This window comes from Balaenoptera physalus (assembly GCF_965194825.1).
Source record: "Balaenoptera physalus genome assembly, chromosome: 2".
NCBI classification, from domain to species: Eukaryota; Metazoa; Chordata; class Mammalia; order Artiodactyla; family Balaenopteridae; genus Balaenoptera; species Balaenoptera physalus.
Genome location: NC_138883.1, coordinates 103,466,296 through 103,488,656, shown reverse-complemented (window position 1 = coordinate 103,488,656; position 22,361 = coordinate 103,466,296). Strand labels below are relative to the sequence as shown.

General features: G+C 39.6%; 1 protein-coding gene across 1 annotated transcript in view; it reads right to left on the bottom strand.

Annotated features, from left to right (window-relative positions):
• AQP9 (aquaporin 9) overlaps positions 1-7,053 on the bottom strand; it is a 39,800-nt gene extending 32,747 nt beyond the window's left edge. Inside the window, exon 1 of the mRNA XM_082448181.1 lies at positions 5,102-7,053. Coding sequence (XP_082304307.1) covers positions 5,102-5,212 — 111 coding nt within the window. The 5' untranslated portion in view covers positions 5,213-7,053. The remainder of the gene's footprint in view (positions 1-5,101) is intronic.
• Positions 7,054-22,361: the final 15,308 nt, after the last annotated feature.

Sequence of the window (22,361 nt, the reverse complement as noted above, 5' to 3'; positions counted from 1 at the left end):
AGATCCATGAAAGGCAGAGTACTGGACATAAATCATAAGTAAATAAAAGAAGCAGGTAGGGTTGGCCATGGATGTTCTCTCTGATGTCCTGCTGTGGTAGAAAGAGCATTTGACAGAATTCTGTGAGCAAGCGTGTGGGTCTCTGTTTCCTCATCTGAAAGATGCAGGGGCCAGACGACAGAGACTACTTCATCCCAGTGTGTCAGGGCCCGAGGACAGAGCATCCCTCCATGGCTCTGGCAGACAAGCCATCCGAGACCAGCAGAGGCTTCTGGCCTATCATCAGTCAGCAAACCTACAGCTCCAGCTCCGTGGGACCCTCAGTCGTGGACATCCCAGGCTTGGAGTGGGGCACAGCTTTGCAAAGCCATAAGCTAGAACCAAGCAGATAGAAGACAGATAGAGGGCAGGGGGCTGTCGAGACAGAAAGTGAGAGAGAAGAGTTACCAAGTCTCTTGAGGGCCACTTCCCTTTAGGTCCTTTGCTCTGAGTCACAGACTGGTCTCATGGAGTATCTAGAAAATAGAGAAGTATTAAGGGAAAAACACAGTGCTTTCCATGGCCAACGTGTTCATTAGAGCCATGAAGAGATGGCTGAACCACCTCAGAATCCTGGTGTTACAGGAGGTTTGCACATGTTTGTAGGTGGTGAAGAGGTCCAAAAACTTCATGCTAATAGATCTTCTGTAAAATTTTCCTGTCATAATTGTGTCTGTTCTATATAATAATCTTCTGACACTCTGTCTAATGTATTTTAGGCTATAAAATTAGTAAAGTTCTCTTGGACTTTCACATGAAATGAGTTAATTTTCATTAAATACTGGTATATTAGGAATGACTGAACTCGAGATATCAAGCCTAGCTCTTGTGTTCATGGGCTAGGTGACCTTGGGTGAACCTCTTGATTGTGTTACATCTGTTTTCCCATCTGCCGATTCAGAGTTGATCACCTCTCTCTCTCTCTCTCTCTCTCTCTCTCTCTCTCTCTATATATATATATATATATATCCAAGGAGAATTATATAAGTAAGCAACAGTCCAGATGAAAAAACACTCTATCTCTCTTAGAGGAAAAGCACAGTGGAAACCCAAGGCCATGTACGTGCATGAGGCATGACAACTGGGCTCCATATTGGCTCCTAGGACACATGACTGCATCAGCCCATGCCTCAGCTTCCCCATCAATGAGATGGGCCAAGGACATTCACCTCACTCGTATCTCATAGTTGTCCTACCAGTCTCTGGGAACTCCAGATAAATAATGTAGTAGACCAGAATTGTCTTGAATTACACCCTGCAAAGCAGACTTATTTTAAGAACTGGCTAATTTTAAGAACTCTAAATGCTAACCATATATTCTTTTCTTTTTCTTTAACATCTTTATTGGAGTATAATTGCTTTACAATGTTGTGTTACAATGTTTCTGCTGTATAACAAAGTGAATCAGCTATACATATACATATATCCCCATATCCCCTCCCTCTTGAATCTCCCTCCCAACCTCCCTATCCCACCCCTCTAGGTAGACACAAAGCACCGAGCTGATCTCCCTGTGCTATGTGGCTGCTTCCCACTAGCTATCTATTTTACATGTGGTAGTGTATATTTGTCAGCGCTACTCTCTCACTTCGTCCCAGCTTACCCTATATTCTTTTGTTTCAAAAGCTCCCTAATATGGAATAGACCTATTCCAAGATCTGAGGACACTTTGTAACAATCATTTTAAAGCCCCAGAATTTCTACAGCCAGCATATCTGAAAACCGTTCCAGAAACAGAGTGACGAACTTGGTGACTCTGTCAAAGAGAGAAGTTTGGTCATAAAGTCATGAAGGCAGGATCACATGTGGGAAACATGGTGGGGTCTGAAATTTCTCCATCCATCTCATTTCCTCCTTCCCTCCTACAATGCCCACTCCCCTCTGCCCTCCATATCGTGTGTCCCAGGCCTCTGCCCTTTCTATTTCTCTTCAGGGCACAGATCAAAGATATTACTTTTAGCAAAAGTACTTGCATTATTTCATTCTTAGATATGCCAAAAGATAGGTTGTCTAATGTACAAGCTTGATGGGGTGAGAAAAAAAATGTAGGATCTTTCACAATACACAAGTAGATGCTACCTACTCATAAGTCCAGACCTGGAAGGATGCCCTTCCACCACAAGAGGAAATATGGCTGCTTGCTGGGCTGTTCACCTCAGCATCCTCAGTAGGATGAGCTCTGTATCAAAGAATCCTGAGGGCTTCCCTGATGGCGCAGTGGTTGAGAATCTGCCTGCCAATGCAGGGGACACGGGTTCGAGCCCTGGTCTGGGAGGATCCCACATGCCGCGGAGCAGCTGGGCCCGTGAGCCACAATTACTGAGCCTGCGCGTCTGGAGCCTGTGCTCCGCAACAAGAGAGGCCGCGATAGTGAGAGGCCTGCGCACCGCGATGAAGAGTGGTCCCTGCTTGCCGCAACTGGAGAAAGCCCTCGCACAGAAACGAAGACCCAACACAACCATAAATAAATAAATAAATAAAATTAAAAAAAAAAAAAAAGAATCCTGAAATGTTTGGAGAGAGAAGAGGGTACACAAAAAAGCGACGGGTGAACATAGCTCCTTCGAAAAATGAGAGATCTTGGGAAGTTCAGCCCCTAAAAGGAATTATTTAATTCAACACACATTGACGGGGTCCCATATATGTATGGGCAGAGTTCCGTAGTCCGTGCTAGGGAAAGGCATGGGCACGATGCCCAGGAGGGGACAAAGCAGCTGTTTTTAAATACTACAAAGACGCTCAAGTAAAAGCAGAAGGATCGAGGGGTAAGGGAGCTAGCATGTAATGAGCATCCTATGTTAGGAATTTTACATGTAGTGGATATTTAATCTGCAACTTGAAACCCGCACACCATGGGCCCACGTGCAGGGGGCTGAGAAGTGTGTTTTCTGCCTTCACCTCAAACCCTCCACCTGAGTTGAGTAGTCTTTTCTGCTCAGGGGCACAACTAATGGTCTGGTCTCATCAGGTGCTCATCAATTAAACTCCCATGCCCATAGTACTAACTCAAGGCTCCAATCTGTGGAAATATTAAAGCAGAGTCTGATTTACTAACTATCTATCAAGGACATTGCCAAAGGAATTCCAGCAATGGGTGGAAGTACGTGGAAACCGTAGCCTCTAGAATTAGAAAGAATCCCAGTTCACTGCTTTCCCAGTTTTGGCCAGTTACTTCATCTGTTTGAGCCCTCACTTCTCCAGCTGTTTATGGGTGATAATAAAGTCTTCGTAATGCAGCTACCATAAGGATTAAACAAATGTAGGTAAAGAAGCTAACAAATGGTAGGTACTTAACACATACTCCCTACCTTTGCAGCTCAACGCTTCTAAACCTCTTCTGTGATGGGGAAGATGCATTGCAAACTTTCTCCCTGGCACTAGCAAAGGCATAAAGGCCTACCTATCCCAATGTCTAAAAGGCCAAATTAGAGCTAGTTTTTTAGCTTATGACTTAATTATTGTTGCTTTTAGTTGTAGTCTACAGAGAATTTTTCATGGACTTGCTCTTTCCTTGGTGCTACCAGTAGCCCTTATTAGTCATTTATACCACAGTGTGAATGAGCTTGAGATGCTTCCCTTAAGAGCAGTTTTCGAGAAGAGGGAGGCAAATGGCATCAGACTCCCAGTGTCTGGGGGAAAACTAATTTTACATATGAAAGACCAGTGAGTCCTGCATATACTCTGTCATCTTTTCAGTGCTCCCTTTGCTCCATGCCCTGTCAACATGCAAAGCTTTTTACTAGAGAAAGTAAGGCAAAATGCACATTTTCTAATAAAGCAGAAACAATTACTTTGAATTACCTTTGAGAAAAACCATGTAGATTTATTAAAAATTAAATTTTTAATTTATATGTATATTAAAAATTGTGTTTTTGCAGAAGTTTCTTGTTTACACATCCCCACAAGCCTCAACAAAATTGAAGATTATACTCACCATGAAAGATTTCATCAGGGTTTGTTTTAGAACAGTATAAATAGAAATCAAACCTTACAGGAAATTATTGGCTTTAGCCAGAAGATACAAAGTTTAACTTTTCAGCATACAGTATTAAGATATTATTTCTTTAGCTCCCACCTTGAATAGTAGGGGAAGACACAATACTATTTGCATGAGTAGAATAGTGAATGGCTAAAAGCCACTTTCCTTTACTTAGACAGGATGGGATCATGAAATAGGTTCTTGTTAAGAAATAGGGTTTTAACTTTTTTGGTTACAAAATACATAGATGTTTAGTTCACTTCCTCTTCTGTATTGTTTGCAGAGCACTTAGAATTGTAACTGAATTTGCCTCACTTCTCCGTACCACAGGTCACCTTGAGGACGGAAGTTAGGCCCGGGGCAGCAACCACTCTCCCCTTTGGGACGAAATTGTCAAGTAACATGACCCCAGGGTTTCTGTCTCCCTGAGGGCGATTTTCCAGGAAAGAGTGACGAGAATCAGAAGAATCTTGGACTTTTATTTTCTCTCTCTTTTCCTTCCAATGCCCTTCTCCCCCACACTACCCCCGCCTAACAAGTCACCATAGATGAGAGGTGAGGATGGTCAAGAGGGAATGTAGGAAATTGTCCATAACACCTTGAAAATACTTGAACAAATCAGGTACAAAGAGGTTTTCAGAGACCAGAAAACGTATTGCTCTCTCTTATTTTACACTAGTTCCATTTTTTGAATTCACATTTGTTTCTCAGTATTGGCTTAGTCTCCTAAAGTATTATGTATTTACCCAATGCAAAGAACTTAAAAAAAATTAGGTATAATTAGCATGTAACAATTTATTAGTTTCAGGTGTACAACATACTAATTCAATATTTGTTTATATAATGAAATGAACACCACAATAAGTCTAGTTAATATCCATCACCATACATAGTTACACATTTTTTTATCTTGTGATGAGAACTTTTAAGATATACTCTCTTAGCAATTTTCATATATGTAATATGATATTATTAACTGTAGTCACCATGCTGTACATTACCAAAGAACTTTTAATGTACAAAGTTTATGGACAAAAATAACTTTTTGTTATTTTTTTATAACAGAAATCAGAAAATACTCACAATCATTATAAATGTGCCCAAGAACTCGGAGAGCATTTCTTTAGCTAAGCTGCTCTTCAAGACCAGTCTCTGCTTCAAGCTTTTTTTCTTTTGTTCCATCTCAGGCTGCATCTTGGGGCTTCTACAAGGACCACTCTTTTCACCAATACCTGCTTCTTCTGGTCCCTACTTCACTGGCACATGGAAGTTTTAACAACTGCTCACAGATTCCTGGAGATGCCTGATTAGATAATATGGCTGTACAAATCCAGTCCCAATTAGAGCCTGTGGCTTAATCCTCTTCTGGTGAAATTGTCATTCCCTGTTTGCTGCTGTTTATTTGAAATGGCGTATTAGAACCTGAAATCCTGAAAACAGTCCTTTTTGTACCTGATGGATTAATCATTACCTTTATTTTCAAGGTATTTTTTCTCTGTTGGGTTTTTTTTCAAGAGATGAGAAGAGAGATGTTTTGGTTGCGTTGCCAAACCACAGTGATGGGCTCCAGTCCAGGAGAGATTTACATGTTGCACAATTGCAAGCTTCTGATTTTTTTTTCCTATTCAGAATTGGTTGGTTGAGGTGTAGTTTGGAATTGTCAGATCAGGTATATACACATCTAATGTAAACATTCTTTTCTGAAGGAGCTTTCATGCAAATTGGAGAACAAGAAGAAAAATAAGACGTGTTGTTCAACAAGATTAATCACTCTTTTTTTCTTCCAGTAACATTTCAGTGATTTAATTACACCTCCCTGAGGGTGTTAAGAACCACTGCATTCCTTCTAGAGATGAAGAAATTAACGTACAGAGAGACCATTCCAAGTCTCACATGGCAAGTCTGTAGGACAGGATGGGCTCTCCTCCTCGGTTACTGTAGCTGGGGTTCATCTACTGAGGATAGCTTGGGATCAAGAATCAGAAAGATGGAGAAGCCAACTTCTTAAGAAGCATTCTAGTTTGAAAACCAAGTTACTCTCCTTCATTTACCATGAAATATTTAAGCAAAATACATAGCAAGTAAACAATAGTAACTTGAAAGTCTATACTGCTTGGAGATCACTAAGCCAGAAGGAGATCAATCTGAGTATATGTCACCCCAATTAAACAAGAAAGGGAGTAAAGATGCCTAAACAAGGCTCCTAGATTGTATCTTTTAAGTTTGATGAATTAACATCCTTACAGGCAACAAACTGTGTTCAGGACTAGCTTTTCATCATGTCAAATATTCAAGCCTTGTTTTTCAAAACTAGTTTGTGAGAAGAAGTAGAATCCAGCAGTTGTTTCTGAATACCAAGGCAGTCCCATGAAATTAGTACCCTTGCTGTTTGCTTCCTCCCATTCCTCCCACAGAAAACCCTGCTCTGTTTCAGACCCTCCCCTATCTTTGCAGGAGGCCCACAGTCATTCCCAGTTGAGGCAGCAGGCTGGAAGAGGGGCCTGGAAAAAACAGCTGTAGAGATTTCAAGGACAGAAGACGTACCTAGTCTGTAGGTGAAATCAAGAGTTAAGGCCTAAAGAGATTATAACTTGCCTGAGGGCATGCCATTGCAGAGCCAAAACAGGAATGAGCATTTTGACTGTAACTCCTGGTTAAGTTATGGATACCATCCCACTACTGGGCATATACCCTGAGAAAACCATAATTCAGAAGGAGTCATGTACCACAATGTTCATTGCAGCTCTATTTACAATAGCCAGGACATGGAAGCAACCTAAGTGTCCATCAACAGCTGATTGGATAAAGAAGATGTGGCACATATATACAATGAAATATTACTCAGCCATAAAAAGAAACGAAATTGAGTTATTTGTAGTGAGGTGGATGGACCTAGAGTCTGTCATACAGAGTGAAGTAAGTCAGAAAGAGAAAAACAAATACCATATGCTAACAGATATATATGGAATCTAAAAAAAAAAATTGTTCTGAAGAACCTAGGGGCAGGACAGGAATAAAGACGCAGATGTAGACGAATCGACTTGAGGACACAGGGAAGGGGAAGGGGAAGCTGGGATGAGGTGAGAGAGTAGCATTGACAGATATACACTACCAAATGTAAAATAGATAGCTAGTGGGAAGCAGCTGCATAGCATAGGGAGATCAGCTCGGTGCTTTGTGACCACCTAGAGGGGTGGGATAGGGAGGGTGGGAGGGAGACGTAAGAGGGAGGGGATATGGGGATATATGTATGCATATAGCTGATTCACTTTGTTATAAAGCAGAAACTAACACACCATTGTAAAGCAATTATACTCCAAGAGTTATTTATGACCATGCTATTCCCAGGTCCCAGTGGATGGACCAGAGAGACAGGACTTTATTGTGATTACAACTAATACCACACAAGGGTGTTCTGTGGTCTCTCCATTCCCTCACCTAACAAATATTTATGGCATACTCATTATGTGCCAAACACTGTACTTAACAAAAGCACATGGGGTTCTTGCCCCTTACAGAGCTTAGAGTCTCATGAGGGAGAGAGACGTGAGTGAACTAATCATACACACAGAAATATGAAATTACAACAGAGATGTATGCTCTGAAGATAGAGGACATATTTCTGTAAGCAGATGTAAGAGGGAGATTTCATCTTGCCAGAGGTCTCTGATAGCTTTTCCAAGGACATCATGTCTGAGCTGAGATCAGAAACAAGTGTAGTGGGGAATGTCTTGTGGGGGGTGGGGGATGGGAACAGTATGATGCGTATCCAAGAATGAAAGAGAGGCAGCGAAGGAGCACAGTGCGGAATGAACCTGGAGCCGTAGGCAGGGATCGGACCATAGTGAGGCTTGTAAATCAAGTTTAGGGTAAGAGCAGTAATAAGTCACTGAAGTGGTTTAAGCAGGAGCAGGACACCATCAGATTTGAGTTTTAAAACTCATGTCCATGGCACATAATGTTTGAATAAACATATGTTGAGGTAGGGAGTGAGGAGAACCCTCATCCTAGCTGTGAGGTGGAGAGGGGATTGGTGGGGCCTAAGGTGGGCATATGTAGACATTGGGGGATATGCCAGAATTCCAGGACTAGGTGGTGGCTTTCACAATGGAGAGAAATGGAAGGACTCAAGAGTTCTTTATATCTTAAAATTGGAAGGACTTGATGGATTGGTTATGAAGGATGAGGAAAAGAAACTCAAGTTTGATGGCTGTATTCCTGGCTTGCTGGGGAAGGAGGTGCTAAGCCTCCAGAGAGGAAATGCTGGAAGAGGACCAGGACTGCAAGGGAAGGTCATGAATTCTGCTTGTGCAGGTTGAGACCTTGGGGGCTCTCTCGTGCTTCTGAGAGAAGATGTCAAGTAGGAAATGATATGGTCTGTATTCAGAGGGAAGGTTCTTGTGCTCATCGAGGGGATAACTGAAGCCATGAATAAAGATGAGGTTACCTAAAATTAAATTAAATTAAATTTTTTAAAAAGATAAGGTTACCTGAGGGGAGAGTTTAAAGAAAGCAGAGGTTAAGCTTGTGGCACTGAACATTTCAGGCTTAAGTGGAGGAGATGAAATATTTATCATTTCTTTCAGTCTACCTTCAGAGGACAGTTACACTTTTTACCTGCATCACCATGAATTCATCATCAGACATAACTCACTCATGCCCCCCTTTGCAAAGCACCCTCATGCCAAAGTTCCTGTTAGAAATATAGGGCTGCTTAGTTTCATTCATTCAGAAAAACCTTTTATTATTTACCATATGTCAGGCACAGCATTAAGCAGTAGGGATTCAAAAATAAGGAATACAAATCTCTACTTCTAAGGAGTTATATAGTCTTAAGTGACAAATACCTCCAAATGAACACATCATATGGTAAAATAGAAGCATGTGCAAAGTACTGAACCAAAAGTCCAGTTATCACTGCATGGGTATCCTAGAGGTCACCGTGCATTGCCAACATACTGACTCATCCTGCCACCAACAGTCCTAAAATTGTGCTTACCTAGACACAGTGCCATGCTGAACCTATGGAGCTAGCCTACCCAGCTCTTTTATTTCTCCCTGACTGTCCCTCCCTGACCCCGACATTCTCTTCTCCGCTTTTGCCTTGAGAAGAGAAACCATCTTTGCCTCCATCATGGGATTCAACAAATCTGTTGTTCGTAAGGGTAATCATCTCACACTCTGCTCTTACTCCCCCAACCTCTTCTACTTTGGCCAAATTTATCCCCACTATATCCTCTTGTTCAGAAGCCCCTTTCATGGCCATTGTTGGAACTGTGTCACCATCTCCTCTCTCAAAATCTTTCATACCAAGACACATCCCACTGACTAAAACTTCTAGTTTCCGCCTTTCACCCACTCTCTTTCACAAATCTGCTTTACATCCTCTTCATAGATTACAGTTTCTCAACTCCTCCCTCTCCACCCAGCTCTTACCTCACTGTCACCCAGGTTAATGATGCACTTAACGTCTCTGGTTCCATTGACCCCTTGACTTTCTTCTACACCCACATTGCCAAAGCCCAATTCTGAGTAAATCCAGTGATCGATTTTTCTCAAATGCTCTCTTCCCATACTGTGAATAATGCTGGAAAAATTATATAATGTATCAATTGACCCTAGAGATAGTTGCGATCTAGCATCAGCAGTGGCCCCATATCCTTAGTTGACCTTTTATTTCAAAGGTTCCAGACTTTAGGGTGCATTCGGATCACACAACTTCAGAGGGTATGATTTGGTAGATCTGGGATGGAGCTCAGGAATCTCACACATATACCTGATAGTCCAGATACCGTGCACGATTTCATTCTCTGCAGCAGTAATATACCTCTTCCATGCCCCTCCAGTTCCCTGTCCCAATCCTCCTACTCAGCTCATGACCTTTTCTCCCAATCTTCTGGGAAAACAAATGGGTTCATTAGCTATAATACTTTTGTACCTCTTCTCCTCAAAAAGTTGCCCTAATGTTATTTATACTGTCCTTCCTTCCCTTCACGTTAGCCCTGATGCTGGTGTACTGTCCCGGCCCCTCTGAGACCCTGGCTGATTAACATTCTCCTCACCCTCTCAATCTCTTCCCCCCATTGGCTTCTTTCCTGGGGCCTAAAAACAAGCTCAAGTCTTGACTATCCTGAAAAACGATCCTTCAGAATTGTTTCACCTCAAATTCCACAGTCTTAGTCAATTTGGGCTACTATATCAAGACCCGTAAACTAGGTGGCTTAAGCAACAAGCTTTTATTTCTCACAGTTCTGGAGGCTGGAAGTCTGAGAGTAGGATACCAGTAAGGTTGGGAGAGGGTGAGAGCTCCTTTCCTGGGTATAGACAGCCACCTTCTTGTTGCATCCTCACATGGCTGAGAGTTCTAGTCTTTTTATCCTCTTTTAAGGGTACCAATCCCCCCATGGAGACTCTACCTCCATAACTTCATTCAAAACCAGTTTCCCCCAAAGTCCCCCCACTCCAAACACCACCGCATTTGGAAATTAGGGCCTCAATGTATGAGGACACGAACGTTCAATTCATAGCAACCATTTCATGTCTCATCTGCTTTTTTTCTTTTCTAGTTGGGGTAAAAAATAACCACTTTACCTTGAGCAAAAAATCATACTAAACTGAAAAGAAAAATTCAAAAGTATTTAAATTAAAACAAAAAGCTCTCATAATCCCAGCCCTCATAGATAACCACTGTTAACAGACTGAAATATAACCCTCCAGAATTTTTTTCAGTAGATCTATATAAATATTCTTTTTCTAAAAGTGGGATTATATTATACATACTAGATTAATGTGTTTTCTCTTCAAAATTTCTGTCTTCTTTCTATGCCAATGTATAACTCATCTTTTTAATGACTGTAATATTCAATTGTACAAATGCGCCATAATTTAAACAACTTCCTTTCAATAGACAATTGGTTGTTGCTATTTTCCCCCCATTAAATGAACATCCTAGTGTATATAATTATCTATCTATCACTTAGCACAATGGCCTAGAAGTTGAATTACTGGTCAAAGAATATGCATATATTCTGGGTTTTAAAAGTACCTATTTCTCCGGGACTTCCCTGGCGGTCCAGTGGTTAAGACTCTTTGCTTCCACCACAGGGGGCACAGGTTCGATCCGATTCTGCATGCCTTGTGGTGCGGCCAAGGGGGGAAAAAGTACCTATTTCTCCCATTCTCTTTAGTATTGGTTAATGTAAATTCTTTCTAATTCTTTTCCGACTATAGCAGTTAAAAAATTATATTGTTTTTGTAGGCATTTCTTTGGTTAACAGTGAGTTTGGGCATCTTTCATGTGTTAGCTATTTGTGTTTATTCTTTTATACATTTTAAATTTATATCCTCTACCCCTTTTTCATCCGTTTCATTTTTTATTTATTAATTTTTGTCACTCTTTATAAGAATATAAATCTTTTATCTGTTATATTTGGCAAATCATTTTCCACTTAATCTTTTTTTTTTTTTAAATTTTATTATTATTTATTTATTTTTGGCCGTGTTGGGTCCTCGTTTCTGTGCAAGGGCCCCCTCCAGCCGCGGCAAGCAGGGGCCACCCTCCACCGCGGCGCGCGGGCCTCCCACCACCACGGCCCCCCCCCGTTGCGGAGCACAGGCTCCAGACGCGCAGGCCCAGCAGCCGTGGCCCACGGGCCCAGCCGCTCCGTGGCACGCGGGATCCTCCCAGACCAGGGCCCAAACCCGCGTCCCCCCCATCGGCAGGCAGACCCCCAACCACTGCGCCACCAGGGAAGCCCTCCACTTAATCTTTTATCTTTAATTTATAATGATGATGTGTGGCTGCCATAGAGAAATTTATAAAATTTGTGTACTCAAGTCTATAAATATTTTTCTGTATGGTTACCAAATTTGGTAGTTATGCTAAAAAGACCTACTCTATCCCCAAATTACAAAAATATTTAACTTTGTCTTATGTTTTATTCCAATATTTTCATGATTTTACTTTTCACACTTAAATTTTTAATTTTTTTAGAATATATTATGTACAGTATAAGGTAGAATTCTAATATATTTCCAAAATATTTTGACAAGTTTTGCAACACTATTTGGTTTGAAATTCCGTCTATGCTATATAAAAAAATTCCTGGAAGTAAAATTGTAATTTTTTTTAACATCTTTATTGGAGTATAATTGCTTTACAATGGTGTGTTAGTTTCTGCTTTATAACAAAGTGAATCAGCTATATATATACGTATATCCCCATATCTCCTCCCTCTTGCGTCTCGCTCCCACCCTCCCTATCCCACCCCTCCAGGTGGTCACAAAGCACCGAGCTAATCTCCCTGTGCTTTGCGGCTGCTTCCCACTAGCTATCTATTTTACGTGTGGTAGTGTATATATGTCCATGCCACTCTCTCACTTTGTCACAGCTTACCCTTCCCCCTCACCATATCCTCAAGTCCATTCTCTAGTAGATCTGTGTCTTTATTCCCGTCTTGCCCCTAGGTTCTTCATGACCTTTTTTCTTTCCTTTCTTTTAGATTCCATATATATCTGTTAGCATACAGTATTTGTTTTTCTCTTTCTGACTTACTTCACTCTGTATGACAGACTCTAGGTCCATCCACCTCACTACAAATAACTCAATTTCATTTCTTTTTATGGCTGAGTAATATTCCATTGTATATATATGCCACATCTTCTTTATCCATTCATCTGTCGATGGACACTTAGGTTGCTTCCATGTCCTGGCTATTGTAAATAGAGCTGCAATGAACATTTTGGTATATGATTCTTTTTAAATTATGGTTTTCTCAGGGTATATGCCCAGTAGTGGGATTGCTGGGTCATATGGTAGTTCTACTTTTAGTTTTTTAAGGAACCTCCATACTGTTCTCCATAGTGGCTGTATCAATTTACATTCCCACCAACAGTGCAAGAGGGTCCCCTTTTCTCCACACCCTCTCCAGCATTTATTGTTTGTAGATTTTTTGATGATGGCCATTCTGACTGGTGTGAGATGATATCTCATTGTAGTTTTGATTTGCATTTCTCTAATGATTAATGATGTTGAGCATTCTTTCATGTGTTTGTTGACAATCTGTATATCTTCTTTGGAGAAATGTCTATTTAGGTCTTCTGCCCATTTTTGGATTGGGTTGCTTGTTTTTTTGATGTTGAACTGCATGAGCTGCTTGTAAATTTTGGAGATTAATCCTTTGTCAGTTGCTTCATTTGCAAATATTTTCTCCCATTCTGAGGGTTGTCTTTTCATCTTGTTTATGGTTTCCTTTGCTGTGCAAAAGCTTTTAAGTTTCATTAGGTCCAATTTGTTTATTTTTGTTTTTATTTCCATTTTTCTAGGACATGGGTCAAAAAGGATCTTGCTGTGATTGATGTCATAGAGTGTTCTGCCTATGTTTTCCTCTAAGAGTTTGATAGTGTCTGGCCTTACATTTAGGTCTTTAATCCATTTTGAGTTTATTTTTGTGTATGGTGTTAGGGAGTGTTCTAATTTCATACTTTTACATGTAGCTGTCCAGTTTTCCCAGCACCACTTATTGAAGAGGCTGTCTTTTCTCCACTTTTCCACTTTTCTGCCTCCTTTATCAAAGATAAGGTGACCATAGGTGCATGGGTTTATCTCTGGGCTTTCTATCCTGTTCCATTGATCTATATTTCTTTTTTTGTGCCAGTACCATACTGTCTTGATTACTGTAGCTTTGTAGTATAGTCTGAAGTCAGGGAGCCTGATTCCTCCAGCTCCGTTTTTCTTTCTCAAGCTTGCTTTGGCTATTCGAGATCTTTTGTGGGTCCATACAAATTGTGAAATTTTTTGTTCTAGTTCTGTGAAAAATGCCAGTGGTAGTTTGATAGTGATTGCATTGAATCTGTAGATTGCTTTGGGTAGTAGAGTCATTTTCACAATGTTGATTCTTCCAATCCAAGAACATGGTATATCTCTCCATCTATTTGTATCATCTTTAGTTTCTTTCATCAGTGTCTTATAATTTTCTGCATACAGGCATTTTGTCTCCTTAGGTAGGTTTATTCCTAGATATTTTATTCTTTTTGTTGCAGTGGTAAATGGGAGTGTTTTCTTAATTTCACTTTCAGATTTTTCATCATTAGTGTTTAGGAATGCTACAGATTTCTGTGCATTAATTTTGTATCCTGCCCCTTTACCAAATTCATTGATTAGTTCTAGTAGTTTTCTGGTAGCATCTTTAGGATTCTCTATGTATAGCATCATGTCATCTGCAAACAGTGACAGCTTTACTTCTTCGTTTCTGATTTGGATTCCTTTTATTTTTTTCTCTTCTTTGATTGCTGTGGCTAAAACTTCCAAAAGTATGTTGAATAATAGTGGTGAGAGTGGGCAACCTTGTCTTGTTCCTGATCTTAGTGGAAATGGTTTCAGTTTTTCACCATTGAGGACGATGTTGGCTGTGGGTTTGTCATATATGGCCTTCATTATGTTGAGGAAAGTTCCCTCTATGCCTACTTTTTTATCATAAATGGTGTTGAATTTTTTTTTTTTTTTTTTAATGGTGTTGAATTTTGCCAAAAGCTTTCTCTGCATCTTTTGAGATGATCATATGGTTTTTCTCCTTCAGTTTTTTAATATGGTGTATTGTATTGATTGATTTGCATATATTGAAGAATCCTTGCATTCCTGGGATAAACCCCACTTGATCATGGTGTATGATCCTTTTAATGTGCTGTTGGATTCTGTTTACCAGTATTTTGTTGAGGATTTTTGCATCTACGTTCATCAGTGATACTGGTCTTTAGTTTTCTGTCTTTGTGACATCTTTGTCTGGTTTTGGTATCAGGGTGATGGTGGCCTCGTAGAATGAGTTTGGGAGTGTTCATCCCTCTGCTATATTTTGGAAGAGTTTGAGAAGGATAGGTGTTAGCTCTTCTCTAAATGTTTGATAGAATTCGCCTGTGAAGCCATCTGGTCCTGGGCTTTTGTGTGTTGGAAGATTTTTAATCACAGTTTCAATTTCAGTGCTTGTGATTGGTCTGTTCATATTTTCTATTTCTTCCTGCTTCAATCTTGGAAGGGTGTGCATTTCTAAGAATTTGTCCATTTCTTCCAGGTTGTCCATTTTATTGGCATAGAGTTGTTTGTAGTAATCGCTCATGATCCTTTGTATTTCTGCAGTGTCAGTTGTTACTTCTCCTTTTTCAATTCTAATTCTATTGATTTGAGTCTTCTCCCTTTTTTTCTTGATGAGTCTGGCTAATGGTTTATCAATTTTGTTTATCTTCTCAAACATAGTTTATTGATCTTTAGTTTTAGTTTTACTGATCTTTGCTATCATTTCCTTCATTTCATTTTCATTTATTTCTGATCTGATCTTTATGATTTCTTTCCTTCTGCTAACTTTGGGATTTTTTTGTTCTTCTTTCTCTAATTGCTTTAGGTGTAAGGTTAGGTTATTTATTTGAGATGTTTCTTGTTTCTTAAGGTAGCATTGTATTGCTATAAACTTCCCTCTTAGAACTGCTTTTGCTGCATCCCATAGGTTTTGGGTCGTCGCATTTTCATTGTCATTTGTTTCTAGGTATTTTTTGATTTCCTCTTTGATTTCTTCAGTGATCTCTTGGTTATTAAGTAATGTATTGTTTAGCCTCCATGTGTTTGTATTTTTTACAGATTTTTTCCTGTAATTGATATCTAGTCTCATAGCGTTGTGCTCGGAAAAGATACTTGATACGATTTCAATTTTCTTAAATTTACCAAGGCTTGATTTGTGACCCAAGATGTAATCTGTCCTGGAGAATGTTCCATGAGCACTTGAGAGGAATGTGTATTTCATTGTTTTTGGATGGAATGTCCTATAAATATCAATTAAGTCCCTCTTGTTTAATGTATCATTTAAAGCTTTTGTTTCCTTATTTATTTTCACTTTGGATGATCTGTCCATTGGTGAAAGGGGGGTGTTAAAATCCCCTACTATGATTGTGTTACTGTTGATTTCCCCTTTTATGGCTGTTAGTATTTGCCTTATGTATTGAGGTGCTCCTATTTTGGGGGCATAAATATTTACAATTGTTCTATCTTCTTCTTGGATTGATCCCTTGATCATTATGTAGTGTCCTTCTTTGTGTCTTGTAATCGTCTTTATTTTAAAGTCTATTTTGTCTGATATGAGAATTGCTACTCCAGCTTTCTTTTGATTTCCATTTGCATGGAATATCTTTTTCCATACCCTCACTTTCAGCCTGTATGTGTCCCTAGGTCTGAAGTGGGTCTCTTGTAGACAGCATATATACAGGTCTTGTTTTTGTATCCATTCAGCCAGTCTATGTCTTTTGGTTGGAGCATTTAATCCATTTACATTTAAGGTAATTATTGTTATGTATGTTCCTATTACCATTTTCTTAATTGTTTTGGGTTTGTTATTGTAGGTCTTTTCCTTCTCTTGTGTTTCCTGCCTAGAGAAGTTCCTTTAGCATTTGTTGTAAAGCTGGTTTGATGGTGCTGAATTCCCTTAGCTTTCACTTGTCTGTAAAGGTTTTAATTTCTCCATCAAATCTGAATGAGATCCTTGCTGGATAGAGTAATCTTGGTTGTAGGTTTTTCTCCTTCATCACTTTAAATATGTCCTGCCACTCCCTTCTGGCTTGCAGAGTTTCTGCTGAAAGATCAGCTGTTAACTTTATGGGGATTCCCTTGTGTGTTATTTGTTGTTTTTCCCTTGCTGCTTTTAATATTTTTTCTTTGTATTTAATTTTTGATAGTTTGATTAATATGTGTCTTGGTGTGTTTCTCCTTGGATTTATCCTGTATGGGCCTCTCTGTGCTTCCTGAACTTAATTAAGTATTTCCTTTCCCGTATCAGGGAAGTTTTCAACTATAATATCTTCTAATATTTTCTCAGTCCCTTTCTTTTTCTCTTCTTCTTCTGGGACCCCTATAATTTGAATGTTGGTATGTTTAATGTTGTCCCAGAGGTCTCTGAGACTGTCCTCAATTCTTTTCATTCTTTTTTCTTTATTCTGCTCTGCAGTAGTAATTTCCACTATTTTATCTTCCAGGTCACTTATCCGTTCTTCTGCCTAAGTTATTCTGCTATTGATCCCTTCTAGAGAATTTTCAATTTCATTTATTGTTTTGTTCATCACTGTTTGTTTGCTCTTTAGTTCTTCTAGGTCCTTTTTAAATGTTTCTTGTATTTTCTGTATTCTATTTCCAAGATTTTGGATCATCTTTACTATCATTATTCTGAATTCTTTTTCAGGTAGACTGCCTATTTCCTCTTCATTTGTTAGGTCTGGTGAGGTTTTGCCTTGCTCATTCATCTGCTGTGTGTTTTTCTGTCTTCTCATTTTGCTTAACTTACTGTGTTTGGGGTCTCCTTTTTGCAGGCTGCAGGTTCGTAGTTCCCGTTGGTTTTGGTGTCTGTCCCCAGTGGCTAAGGTTGGTTCAGTGGGTTGTATAGGCTTCCTGATGGAGGGGACTAGTGCCTGTGTTCTGGTGGATGAGGCTGGATCTTGTCTTTCTTGTGGGCAGGTCCATGTCTGGTGGTGTATTTTGGGGTGTCTGTGGCCTTATTATGATTTTAGGCAGCCTCTCTGCTAATCAATGTGGTTGTATTCCTGTCTTGCTAGTTGTTTGGCATAGGGTGTCCAGCACTGGAGCTTGCTGGTCGTTGAGTGAAGCTGGGTCTTGGCGTTGAGATGGAGATCTCTGGGAGATTTTCGCCATTTGATATTACGTTGAGCTGGGAGGTCTCTTGTGGTCCAGTGTCCTGAATTTGGCTCTCCCACCTCAGAGACACAGCCTTGACGCCTGGCTGGAGCACCAAGCGCCTTTCATCCACATGGCTCAGAATAAAAGGGAGAAAAGAAAGAAAGAGAGAGAGAGGGAGGGAGGGAGGAAGAAAGAAAAGATAAAATAAAATAAAGTAAAATAAAATAAAGTTATTAATATAAAAAATAAAAAATAATTATTAAGAAAAAAATTTTGGAAAGTAAAAAAAAAAAAAAAACAACGGACGGACAGAATCCTAGGACAAATGGTAAAAGCAAAGCTATACAGACAAAATTACACACAGAAGCATACACGTACACACTCACACAAAGAGAAAAGGGGAAAATATATATATATCTTTGCTCCCAAAGTCCACCTCCTCAATTTGGGATGATTCATTGTCTATTCAGGCATTCCACAGATGCAGAGTACAGCAAGTTGATTGTGGAGATTTAATCCGCTGCTCCTGAGGCTGCTGGGAGAAATTTCCCTTTCTCTTCTTTGTCCACAGAGCTCCCGGGGTTCCGCTTTGGATTTGGGCCCGCCTCTGCATGTAGGTCACCTGAGGGCATCTGTTCTTCGCTCAGACAGGACAGGGTGAAAGGAGCAGCTGATTCGGGGGCTCTGGCTCATTCAGGCCAGGGGCAGGGAGGGGTACGGAGTGTGGGGCAAGCCTGTGGCGGCAGAGGCTGTCGTGACGTTGCAACAGCCTGAGGCGTGCTGTGTGTTCTCCCGGGGAAGTTGTCTCTGGATCACGGGACCCTGGCAGTGGTGGGCTGCATAGGCTCCCGGGAGAGGAGGTGTGGATAGTGACCTGTGCTTGCACACAGGCTTCTTGGTGGCTGCAGCAGCAGCCTTAGCGTCCCATGCCCGTCTGTGGGGTCCGCGCTGATAGTGGCGGCTTGCGCCCGTCTCTGGAGCTCCTTTAAGCAGCGCTGTTAATCGCCTCTCCTCATGCACCAGGAAACAAAGAGGCAAGAAAAAGTCTCTTGCCTCTTCGGCAGCTCCAGACTTTTTCCCAGACTCCCTCCTGGCTGGCTGTGGCGCACTAGCCACTTCAGGCTGTGTTCACGCCACCAACCCCAGTCCTCTCCCTGGTATCCGACTGAAGCCTGAGCCTCAGCTCCCAGCCCCCGCCCACCCTGGCGGGTTAGCAGACAAGCCTCTCGGGCTGGTGAGTGCTGGTCGGCACCGATCCTCTGTGCGGGAATCTCTGCGCTTTGCCCTCCGCACCCCTGTAGCTGTGCTCTCCTCCGTGGCTCCGAAGCTTCCCCCCTCTGCCACCCGCAGTCTCCGCCCACGAAGGGGCTTCCTAGTGTGTGGAAACCTTTCCTCCTTCACAGCTCCCTCCCACTGGTGCAGGTCCCGTCCCTATTCTTCTGTCTCTGTTTTTCCTTTTTTCTTTTGCCCTACCCCGGTACGTGGGGAGTTTCTTGCCTTTTGGGAGGTCTGAGGTCTTCTGCCAGCGTTCAGTAGGTGTTCTATAGGAGCTGTTCCACATGTAGATGTATTTCTGATGTATTTGTGGGGAGGAAGGTGATCTCCACGTCTTACTCTTCCGCCACCTTGAAGCTCCTCCTGTGTAATTTTAATTACTCTAGTCTTGCTCTGCTTTTTGATGTGTTTTTGGTAGTGTAGGACCCTCCTAATTACTGTTTTCAAATATTTATTATGTAGGTGAACTTTAAAATCATTTTTAAACTTTCATATCCTCCCAACTCTAATTAATGAAAAAGCATTAACTTTATGGATAAAGTTATAATGTTGAATTTTCCCTTCAAAAATATAATTCTCATCTCTCCATTTATTCAAGCCTTTTTTATGGTCTCAAGTAAGGTTACATTGTTTTCTCCACTGGGTCTTGTAAATTCTTAAATTTATTTCTAGGCATTTGATATTTAGTTGTCTTTATTTTTGGAGTTAAGATGAGATCTCCGTTTTAATTCTGTTTTCTGACTGACCATTATAAGCAAATTTCGGCATGTATATCTTTTATGTGCCCATCCTAATGAAATTTCTTATAGTTTTAAATAGGTTTCTAGTTGACATTGTAGTGAACAGCATTAGTTGCCTACTTGGAATCTCTTAAGCCCCCTTTCTAATAGGACCAGATTTTTATTTGGATATCCACCTTTTTTTCTAGGCAACTATAGGCTTTGGGTGGAATACTGAGTAAGGGTAAATACAGGTTTAAGGTTTAAGGGTAAAAACAGATTAGTCTAACCTATGAGAACCATTTTTCCACCCTTGAAACAATGCCTGGTTCAGAAATAATAATGTGGTTTAATTTGGGCCAATGAAATTTGAGAAGAAACTTTCTGAGGCTTTAGAAAGGAATTCCTCAACTCTCTGAAAGCTATAAGAACCCAATTCTCTGTCATCCCCTGGACATGAACAAGGACGCTTATAGCCCCAACTACTGTAGACACCCATCCTATAACTTTAAGGGAAACTAGCCTTTCAGTTAAGCTGACACAGGGACCAGGACATGAAGGCAGAATGCAGCTGAGTCCTTGATGATATCACTGAATTACTGGATCAGTCAACCCTGAGGCCCATGCCATTTCTGGGCTTTCAGTTATGTAAACCAATAATGTTTAATATTTTCAAAACCAGTTTGAATGGGATTTCTGTTAATTTCAATGTTAAAGAGCCCTAACTTGCTTGGTATCTTAAATTTTTGAGATAGAATATAATATGAACTATAAATAATCATCATTTACTCTCTTTTTTTCTTCTTAATCCTTATATTTATTTCTTTTTCTTCTCTTATTATATGGGCAGAAATCGTTATAAAAATACTGAGTCATAATAATAAAAACAGGCATCCTTGTATTGTTCCTTAATTTACTGACAGTGTCTTTAGTGGGCCATTCATTAAGTTTCTTGTTTCCTGTTGCTCATGATAAGACTTTTTAAAAAAAATTTAAGCAATGTGATGTTAAAAACAGGAATGAGTTTGGATTTTATCAAATGTCTTTTGAATATTTAATGAGAGTATTGCATTTCAAAAAATTCTTCTGTTTCTTGTTATGTTATTACTTAGTTATACTATATTTTCAATGTTCTACTGTTGAGCTAACCTTGTATTCCTGAAAAGACCCTTATTTAGTCATGATACACATATTCATATACTGCTAGATTTAATTTTCCAGTATTTAGTTTTTGATTTCTTTTTGGCTTGGAAATTATAAGTATGTGATTTGTGTTTTATTTGTCAGACTTTGATATCAAACTAATACTATTCATGAACAAAAGAACTGGAAAGATTTCCATATTTCTCTAGCCTGTGGAACAATTTAAATAACCCAAGAATGATCTGTTCCTTAAAAATAATGTGTTCCATTTATATACAGATATGAGCTAACCTCCTCTTTGGTTAGCAGATCTTGGAGAAGGTTTTAATATCTACTATAGTTATTGCTGTTTATATTTCTTAAGTGATTTTTGATCAGTTATGCTTTTCTAGAAATTCTTTTATTTGATGTAGATTTTTAAAATAGTAATACTGATGTAGCATATAATTTTAAAGCATCCTTTTTAATTTCAAAAATTATTTACTTATATTTTCCTCTCTTTTTTCCTTGGTCTCAATTGCTAGAGGTGTATCTGTTTTCATAGTTATTTTTGAAGAACGATGCCTTGATTTTTGTCAGTTAGTTTTGTTTTATTTAAAATCAACTAGTTTCTTATTTTTCTTAATATATTTCCCCTGATTTAGTTTAATTTCTTTCATTGTTCTTATTTATTTCTTTAAGTTTACTGATTTTAATTTATATTTTTCCTTGTAGAAGTAATTCAGGTTTTGAGTTTTCCTCTGAGAACTGCTTTGGTTGTATAAATATATTTTGGTATATTGTGTTTAATTGTTGTTAATTCTTAGAAAAATCTGTCATTTCTGTTTGATTTCCCTTAGACCAAATAGTTATTTGTCAGTGTGATTTTTTAATATGGTATCCAAGGAAGTTTTATTATTAGTATCTAACTTTATTGTAGAATATTCAGAGAATGTGTCCTAAGATTTCAAATTTGTGGAATATATTGTAAATGTCTTTGTGGACTAATATACAATAAAAGTTTTTAACAGTCTGTAAGCTTTTGAAGAATATCTTTGCATTGTACAAAGTTATATATTTATATAATCAAGATGAATGCTTATTTAAATTTGTTACTTTATTATACTTATTATATTAGTTTTCTATTATTGCATAACAAATTATCACAAACCTAGCATCTTAATACAACACAAATTTATTATATTACAGATTGTATGGGCCAAGATGGCATTGATGGTTCCTCTGCTCAAACCTCACAAGGCTAAAATCAAGCTGTTGGCCAGCCATCAGCCAGTGTCCTTATCTGGAGGCTCGACTAGAGAAAACCATGCTAAGTACCTCAGGTTTTTGGTAGAATTCTTTTCCTTTTGGTTGAAAGAATGTTTCCATTGTGTTGCTAGTTGTTGGTTGGGAGCTGCTTTCAGACCCTAGGGTTGCTTTCAGGTCCTTGCCATATAACCCCCTCCATAAGCCCTCTCTGACTTCTAAATTTCTTAGTTTGGGAACAGCCTTGTCCATTTTAAGGGTTCCCCTAATTAGATCTAGCTCACCCAGGATAATC